Source organism: Berghia stephanieae, chromosome 12 (genome assembly GCF_034508935.2).
Source record: "Berghia stephanieae isolate SIO BIC M18660-M18661 chromosome 12, UCSD_Bste_1.3, whole genome shotgun sequence".
Classification (NCBI taxonomy): domain Eukaryota; kingdom Metazoa; phylum Mollusca; class Gastropoda; order Nudibranchia; family Aeolidiidae; genus Berghia; species Berghia stephanieae.
This window is the reverse complement of record NC_088371.1, coordinates 31,207,247-31,217,246: the sequence shown is the minus strand read 5'-3', so window position 1 is coordinate 31,217,246 and position 10,000 is coordinate 31,207,247. Positions and strand designations below refer to the sequence as shown.

The 10,000-nt window shown below is 37.0% G+C and overlaps 1 protein-coding gene across 6 annotated transcripts in view; it reads left to right on the top strand.

Moving 5' to 3' along the window:
- The window catches only part of LOC144957910 (uncharacterized), a 318,367-nt gene extending 308,747 nt beyond the window's left edge, over window positions 1-9,620 (top strand). For all 6 annotated transcript variants that reach the window (XM_078889468.1, XM_078889467.1, XM_078889464.1 and 3 more), the window contains exons 5-6: window positions 1,326-1,539; window positions 6,518-9,620. In XM_078889468.1, the coding sequence (XP_078745594.1) occupies window positions 1,326-1,539; window positions 6,518-7,030 (727 nt within the window). In that variant the 3' untranslated portion in view covers window positions 7,031-9,620. The remainder of the gene's footprint in view (window positions 1-1,325; window positions 1,540-6,517) is intronic.
- The last annotated feature ends 380 nt before the right edge of the window (window positions 9,621-10,000 follow it).

Sequence of the window (10,000 nt, the reverse complement as noted above, 5' to 3'; positions counted from 1 at the left end):
ACAGAGTCCCAGCCTATTTCCAGAAGATACAAACCCATTTGGATGACTATAGAACATCTCAAAATGATCTGAAACTGATGGAGAAAAGGTATTAATGTATCCATCTCTCTCTCTCCCTCCCCCTCTCTCTCTCTCTCTCTCTCTCTCTCTCTCTCTCTCTCTTTCATACACACACATACACACAGAGTCCCAGCCTATTTCCAGAAGATACAAACCCATTTGGATGACTATAGAACATCTCAAAATGATCTGAAACTGATGGAGAAAAGGTATTAATATATCCATATCTCTCTCTCTCTCTCTCTCTCTCTCTCTCTCTCTCTCTCTCTCTCTCTCTCTCTCTCTCTCATACACACACTCACTGTTTTCGACCCAGTCGATTTCCAGAAGCTGGGTGAGGATCATGACCTCCCATAGTGGGCAGGGAGGTACACACTGTGTCTTCTATCCCTTTATATCTGTTTTCCAACATGCTTTCTGTCTTTGTCTTGGAATGAGATTACTTAGTTTTTTTCCTGGCCTTGGTCGGAGTCCTGGCTGGGAGGGAAACAGTCAAATGCATAATTATTGTTTTGGGAGATGATATTTTTTTCCTTGTAAATCATCTCTCTGTTATGTATTAGTATATTTGTTATTTTTTAATGTATAATGTAAGCATTTGAGTGTGTTCCTCTTTGTTGGATTTTGTTGTTGTGTCCGGATGAGACTTATAGGTGATCTCAAACTAAGTACATTGGTGATATGCTCTTGGAGTCTACATCTGATCCTTATTTGTTCCCAGTTCCCCTCTGTCTTACTTTCTCTTGGATGCTTCAATTGTAATTCTAGAACTTTTTACTATCCCATTTTCTTCATTTTTACTGGCGCTGATATAACCTACATGTGTTGCAAGCTCCGTAAAACCCTTAAAAACAAAAAAAAAAAAAAACGATTTCCAGAAGATACAATAAACCCATAACGCTGGGTGGCGATCCTGACCTCCCTTAGCGGCAGGGAGGTCACTTATTGTATCTTCTTTACCCCTTGCTTTCTGTTCTGTCTGAGAGTGAAATAACTTGGTTTTATCCAGGGTCCTTGGCTGGGATATAACAGTCAAATGTACAGTTATATGTACTTGGCATCCACTGCTCATTTTGCACACACAAAAAAAAACAAAAAAAAAAACAACAAAGGAACATGAACAAAACAAACTTTAAAAAACCCATTGTTCCATGCTCATCTTCCGTTTTAAACAGTTTTAGTATGTTTGATGAGTTGAACATTTTCACATGTTAACCCCCCCCCCCCTCCCTCCCCATCCCCTTTGCCAACCTTCCTCTCCACAGATATCGCAAATTCAAACCATCTATGACACCTCAGTGGCAACGAGAGATGGCCATGATCTTCAGAGTGTTTGTTCACGTCATGGAAGTGTTCAACATGTCCTACTTCCTGTCGGAGGGAAGCATGCTGGGATCGTATCGACATCATGGCTTCATACCGTGGGACGACGATATGGATATTTGTATGAATGGATCTGATTGGCTGAAAGTGAAGCAGGTAACAGCCCTGTAAATTTTCAGCCCATAGGCTGTTTTCAGACTTTTCAGCTGTGAAAATTGAGACCCTCCATTAATGGAAATTCCAAAGTCTAAAAATAGATTGTAAATCCATGATCAGAGAACAGTCTATTTTTTAGACTCTCGGGAAAATAAAGAAAAGGAGCAATTTCTGCTGAGTTTTACCAATGACGATGGCGCCATCCATCATAAACTACTTTCCATCATCCGAGGTCACAGGTCATGGAACTGAAATCTACTCACTGCTCACTATCTGTCCTTGTTATTCGGTGCAGAGACCAAATTTCATCCCAAAAGGCTTAAACATTGAAGTACAAATCATGCATTTACTCAATGTACAAAGCTGTCTTGCTTTTTTAAAAATCTGACGGCATTGTTATGGTTATGGTTTCCTTGACCGAGATAGACTATACAGTAATTTGAAATGGGCTCAGCGGTGCAGTCTTTGCTTTGTATCCGAAAGGTAACGATCTCCCGCTGCCGCACTGTGTGGCCTTGAACAAGTCACCTCGCCCCAGCAGCTCAATTTGCTGCACTGGTCTGACGCCTGGGTTATTCCAGTCTTTCCTTGAAGTAGACCCTAGAGACAAATTTCACCAATGGGATGAATAAAGGAATTCTAATTCTAATTTCTAATTCGAATTCTAATTCTAATCTATGTATTACTATGAACATAATGACCAAAAATTTCCAGACTTTTTTCTTTTTAAATAGACATTTACAGGCCTGAGGTATGTATGTATGTATGTATGTATGTATGTATGTATGTATGTATGTATGTATGTATGTATGTATGTATGTATGTATGTATGTATGTATGTATGTATGTATGTATGTATGTATGTATGTCTGTCTGTATGTATGTATGTATGTATGTATGTATGTATGTATGTATGTATGTATGTATGTATGTATGTATGTATGTATGTATGTATGTATGTATGTAGGCATGCATATACGATGATATGCTGGTTTGTATGTATGTCTGCATGTATGTATGTTTTTGTGTTTGTATGTACGCTCATTTCTTTTGTATACATGTGTAGAAACAATGTGCAAGCGTGTATGTTCGTGTATGGCTGTGTCTGTATTTGTAAATGTGTTGATGTTCATACCATGAACCAAACTGAGCATTGTTTACCTCACATGAATTGCCTTTAATTTGGACAATAAAGATTATTATTATTATTATTATTATTATTATTATTATTATTATTATTATTATTATTATTATTATTATTATTATTATTATTATTATTATTATTATTATCATTATTATTATTAGTGGACCACTTATGTTACCCACTGCCTCGAATAACGGTATTACATCAGAATAACTTAAATACATAAAATCAAATTTATAGTGAAAACTATACAACTCAGTCAAGTTTACAAACATGTTTTATTGAAAGTAATGGATACGGTTACGGAAAATGACATTTAAACCCCCCCCCCCCCCCCCCCTCCCCCCGCTAAAATCTCACATTTTTGGTCAATTTGATTTTGGAGTCACTTTTTAACATCCGGTTCGCCCTGACATCATACCGTGTTGAGAAGAGGGGTCACTTATGAGCATTGGCATTTGAAAACCTGGGTAATAAAATTACTTATTAAACCGTGTAGTAGCCATTCAGAACCATTGGGCCCATATAGCCGGATTTTATCCCGGTTTCCATAGCATGAAATAGACAATAGCAATTGCTTGCTATCCTTGGGACAGGATGCTAGTCTATCACAAAGTACTTTCTGCCAAATCTAACAGACTCAGCTCCTCATTCACTGCTGGGTGGACAGGGGGATCAGAAAAAATATTACTTCACCTGGGATCGTTCTCGGTCCCTTTGCTTGTAAAACAAGTTCTCTACCAACTGAGCTACCGGGAGCCCGCCCCCCCCCCCCCTTTTTTTTTATTTTTTGGTGCCGTGACCAGGATTAATCCATGTCCTATAGGTTTAAATTAGAAAAAAGAGCTTACAGTTTCACTGTGGCTGACACCCGGGTCTCATAGTGTTCAAGGCCCTAAATGCAGACCTGCCTATTTGGAAATTTAAACATTCTTAATTTTTAGAACATAAACAGTGTAGTCACTAAAGCTGACTTTAAAATCAACCGGTTTCCCTCATTAGGATTGAATAACGCTTCAGAATCCACAAAATTATGTAGTCTGGCCTCAACTTTCATTTGGAATAAGTCTTAATGATTTTGAGATGCTCATGTAGTTCTGAAATTGAAGGCCAAATTTTGTAATTCTACGAATTTTTCGTAATAGTAGGCAGGTCTGTAAATTATCGGTTTCAGTGACAAGTTAGGATACTATAGACGTATGAAAGGATGGATGGTATAGACGTATGAAAGGATGGTATAGACGTATGAAAGGCTGCTATAGGCGTATTCTTCTTCTTCTTCTTCGTTCCTCTGATAGACATCTATGGCTGCAGTCCGATATCTGCTATGAAGTCTGTGGTCCGCTTTAGGTCCTCAGCCTCAACATAGAGCTTTGTGTTGAGTGTTGTAGGGGTGACCCAGTGGTTCGAACGTTGCACGTTGTATAATGGGCAATCCATAAGCACATGTAAAGTGGTTTCATGGTCGGTTCCACATGGGCAATAAGGGGTTGTTCCAATACCTAGCTTTGTAAACATATGTCCCCTTAGTCTATTGTGTCCTGTTCTGAGGCGGAATAGAGTGACTTGGCTACTTCGCTGAATGGCATGGATTGGATCCTGCTTGTTGTGTTCCAGGTGTGTGTCATTCTTTTCTTTGTCTATTTTTAGCTTTATTATTTTCTTTTGCTGATGATAAGTGATTGACGACTTCGGTTGTTCCTTTTGGGCTCCTTCTTTGGCCAGTTGATCGGCAATTTCATTGCCATATATACCTACATGACTTGGAATCCACTGCAGCACAATTTTTCCTGTTTTATCAGATAAGCCCTCAAGGGCCTTCACAGTGTGTGCGGCTTCAGAGTCCTGGTAATTTTCAATAGACCGGAGAGCATCATCAGAGTCTGTCAAGTAAACCACATTTTTCCCGTATACTCTGTGATCTCTGGATAGTTCTTTTGTTGCATTGAGGATGGCTTTTTCTTCAGTTTTAGTACTTGTGCACATTGAACCCACTGATACAGATATTTTTGTTTCTGTTTTATCTGTCCAGTGTATGAGTGCACCAGCACCTCCATTCATGAGGGGGCCGGAAACTGAGCCATCTGTATAAACTCTTATCCAGTTGGTCATTGGGTATTTTTTATCGACCATCTTTAGGGTTTGAGCATTGTCATTATTGCTTCGAATGTTTTTCTTGTTGATGGTTATGGATTTTTGTTTCTTTTTCCACGGTGGTGGTTTGAGATTTGGGACATTGATTTGGGCTATATCTTCCTTTGGTGTCACTTTATATTTGCTCTCTAGTTTTTGTCCCAAGGCGATGAAGTTTTCCCTTTTGAGTCGATTCTCTTTCTTTTCCATTGTACTTGGATGCAGTGGTTGGGATTCCATGAATTTTATCTTTGAGAATTGTGATAGGCGTATGAAAGGATGGTATAGACGTATGAAAGGATGGTATAGACTTATGAAAGATATATGGTATAGACGTATGAAAGGATGGTATAGACGTATGAAAGGATGGTATAGACGTATGAAAGGATGGTATAGACGTATGAAAGGATACTATAGACGTATGAAAGGATGGTTTAGACGTATGAAAGGAAGGATGGTATAGACGTATGAAAGGAAGGATGGTATAGACGTATGAAAGGAAGGATGGTATAGACGTATGAAAGGATGCTATAGACGTATGAAAGGATGGTATAGACGTATGAAAGGATGTTATGGACGTATGAAAGGCTGCTATAGGCATATGAAAGGATGGTATAGATGTATGAAAGGATGGTATAGACGTATGACAGGATGGTATAGACGTATGAAAGGATGCTATAGACGTATGAAAGGATGGTATAGACGTATGAAAGGATGTTATGGACGTATGAAAGGCTGCTATAGGCGTCTGAAAGGATACTGTAGACGTATGAAAGGATGGTATAGACGTATGAAAGGATGCTATAGACGTATGAAAGGCTGCTATAGGCGTATGAAAGGATGGTATAGATGTATGAAAGGATGTTATGGACGTATGAAAGGATCTGATTGGATAAAAATGAAGCAGGTAATATTTGGACGGTATTTATGAGCATTAACATTCGAAAACTTGAGACAAAAATTACTTATCAAGCCACATCGTTTAAGTTTTATTAAAGAAAATATAACTTATAGTTCAAATTCAGCTCAAACTTGCAGCACTGAATGCACTGCAGTTGGTGACTTGGATAATGTAGACTTTTCTCGAGATCTATCAACCCAGGTTTGAGAGTTTTTGCCAGGATGACGGTCATATATATTGTATTTGAAGGACGTGCTTTCTGGCCAAAATTTTAAATACATGTTGTTGTTTGTTGTTTTTTTCAGAATATGGCAGCATAGACTATTAATGTTGACTCCAGATTTTTGCCATTATTTTCACTCCACCATTTAGTATCCTACCATGCTCGAAAAGAACAGCAATAGCCCACCATTATATGCTCAATTGAACATTAATTTTTTATTATTTTTTTTTACGGCAGATGTCAGTCACTGAAAGCAAAGCTGGTGAAAAACAGTTTTAAAGTTTTTAGTGTCAAAGGAATTTTAAATGGACATATTTAATGAATATTCTGTTTACAATCATAATCGAGAAACAGTTTTTAGCATAACCTTCCCATAATAACATTTATTGCAAAGAGCTTCAGAGGCATATAATTTAATAGGTATTTTACCACACACCAATGTCTGAAAGGAGTTGCTTTATGCACGTTTATGGCAGCAGTACTTAATCCACAGGTAAATTGTGCCATGTCCCCAGATATTTATCCATCTAAATATTTGTGGTTTTTTATAAATTTTAACACATTCCATCTCTCACAGATTCTTCACTGCATTCCTGAGTTTGACGTCAATACAGAAAACAACATGATGTACAAATTCTTCTGGAAAAGATCACCGTTATGGGCACGGGAAGACTTCATACGATACCCTTTCATCGATATTTTCTTCTACAACGAGGACACCGAGTACATATGGGCTATGACCAGCTTTAAAAAGAATCGAATCGTATTCAAGAAAAAAGATATTTTCCCAGTTACCTATCGGCCTTACCATGGCATGATCGTTCCTGTACCAGGAAATATCGATAAAATTTGCACGACTGTTTACAATCCAAATACTTGTGTCAGTCGAGACTTTGACCATCTTGGAAGGCATTTTCTTCCTTGGTACGAGGTGGAATATATCCCATGTAAATATTTCAGTAGGATTTATCCCTTTGTCGTAAGACATGAGACAGTTATTAAGGGTAGGAAAGCGACCATTGAATATTTGAAAATTGGAAAGAAGATTTTAAGTAATTATACCGTTTATCATGATCATAAAAAGCATTAATTTGTTATATAGTTGGATGGGCTATTGTTTAATACTTGTTGTGAATCTGGATGCAAATGTTTTTTTTATTTTCAAATTAATTGTTAGTAGAATATTTTCAATGTGATGAATTTTTGTATTATTTTGCAGGTCAGTTTCTCTTTCTTTCTTATGTTCAAGAATGGATGATTAATGATATTTTTTATGATTATATTATTGCAACTACTACTACTACTACTACTACTACTACTACTACTACTACTACTACTACTACTACTACTACTACTACTACTACTACTACTACTACTACTACTACTACTACTAAAATTACTACTTCTAATACTACTCCTAATACTACCACTGTTACTTCTACTTCTACTACTACTACTACTACTACTACTACTACTACTACTACTACTACTACTACTACTACTACTACTACTACTACGACGACGACGACGACGACTACGACTACGACTACGACTACTATTACTACTACTACTACTACTACTACTACTACTACTACTACTACTACTACTACTACTACTACTACTACTACTACTACTACCACCTACTACCTGCTACCTACTACTACCTACTACTACTACTACCACTACTACTATTATTATTATTACTGCTGATGATTGTGCTGCTGCTGCTACTAGCACTATTACTGCAACTATTATTATTATCATTGATATTATTATTGTTTTTAATCTTTCTGGTCCACCTCCTCTCAATGTGAAAAGCAGTGTCTTATTAAGGAGAAAATAAATAAATAGGGTGAAATAAAAACAAAGGGCATGAAATAACTGGACAAAAGATTGGCTTCTTTTTGACACTTAAAAGGAATCAATTTACTTGTATTTAATGGTAATGTAGAGGTTACTGTGCTACTACATGGTTGTGAAGCCTGGACAATGAAGACGGAACTACAGAGGCAAATCAATCTGTTCGAGAGCAAGAGTTACAGGAAATTCCTACAACTACGTCATATCTAAATATAAAACTAAAAAGGATGTTCTTGAAGATGTGGAAAAGCTATCGGGAAGACAGAAGACGGACAAGACAGAAACTTGCATGGTTTGGACATCTGGTCTAACATGACAGCTTGTGCAAGGCAGTCATACATACAATGTACGGTGGAAGGTCAAAAAAGAAAAGGAAGACAAAGGAAAATGTGGCTGGATAACATCAAAGAATGGACAGAATTAACACTTTATCAGCTGACAGAGAAAGCCAATCACTAAGATGTGCGTCACTTTGTGAAGGCTGCATTCCACAAGTCCCCCCGACGACCATCCAGTCATGAGAATGAGTGAGTGAGTACACAGATTTTCTAAAGTTCGTTATTAACGAAAAAGGAAAATGAATTTAAATTCTGTTCAAAAGTTTATCAGAATTTTCGATTCAGCCATTCTTGGTTTAACAGGTTTTCACTGTAGATTGTTATATTATTGATGTGCCACTTACAACTTTCAAAATGTTAATGAAGCTGCTATTCTCTTCTCACACTCACCGAGTTCTCTAACTTACCTCATTCAAATAATTCATCATTGATTAAAAACGGGTATCATTGTAAACAAATACATCAATGTCATTAACAAGATGTATTCTACAAGCATTACTTTAATGGTTAACACAAATCTGCTGTGTTCTGGTCATTAATCTTTCCGGTGGGTGCAGGAGAGGTCGACTATAACTGCCTCATATTTTCTTATATTATGTCTTATGTTGAGACAATTTGGTTTTGCCTGGATCTTAGTCAGGATCTTTAGTTGAATGGGAAACATTCAGAAAAAGAAATTTTATTCAATGATTTTATTTTATTTGTAAACCATCTCTCATTTCCAAATAATTCTTTATTTTTCGTTTTAAAACCATCTCCTTTATTATATATTTGTTACTAATGTGTATATAATTGAAATGTTTGAGTTTGTTCCATTTTACAAGGATTGTGATCCTATGTCTTGACCTCCCATATAGGACAGGGAGATACTGTGTCTTCTATCCCCCTATATCTGTTTTCCAACATGATTTCTATCTTTGTCTTGGAAGAAGATTACTTGGTTTTGTCCTGGCTCTCATGGGGGAGGGGGAGGGGGGCAGTCAAATTTAGAGTTTTGGGAGATGATATCATTTGTCTTGTAAATCATCTCTCTATTATGCACTGTATTATTTTACTGGCACTCAAATGACCTAAATGGCGGGTGGTTGGATGGGAGCATCACCCTTGAATCATATACCTATGATGTTCGCATGGGTGTACGATCCGATAGTGATGTCGTATCTTCTTCTCTTTACTAGCCTATCCTGCTTCTTTGGTTTGTGATTGTATTTTTGACAGGGGATATTTTTTTTCTCTGTAAATCTTCTGCCTGTTTGTTCTTGGTTATTTATAATTTAGCATATGATATCTTTAGGTTATGATTTTGATTTACATTTGTACTATTTTTGTTAGATTGCTTGTTTTTTTTTGTTTCAGCGGTCTCTCATATAACCTCAATTGTGTTGGAAGAGACCTAAAGCAACAAACAAACAAAAAAAAATGACCTAAATGTGTTGTAATCATCTTAAAAAACCCTTAAAATAAAAAAAGCCATTCAATGAATTTCACTCTTTGGCATCAAATTTCCTCCGACATAATACCATATTGAGATAGTAGGTCTCAATTATCTTGAATAGCTGATCCTGCATTTGGAGATCCCTTTTCATAGAGATTGGATGACGTGGTCTTCCACAATACTCTGTCCTGGCGCCATCTTCGAGCAGTCCTTCATCATACTCCCAGTCATTTTTTTCATGTTTCCCAACCAGCTCTTTCGTTGTCTGCCTTTACCTCTTTTCCCATTGATTTTTCCTTCAAGTTTTAACTTCTGAAGAGTCTTGTGGCATCTTATACGGCCATAGTACGCCAACTTTTTGTGCTTTACAGTCACCAGGAGTACTTTCTTTCTTATATTTTGTTCATCTAATACAGTACTATTTGGT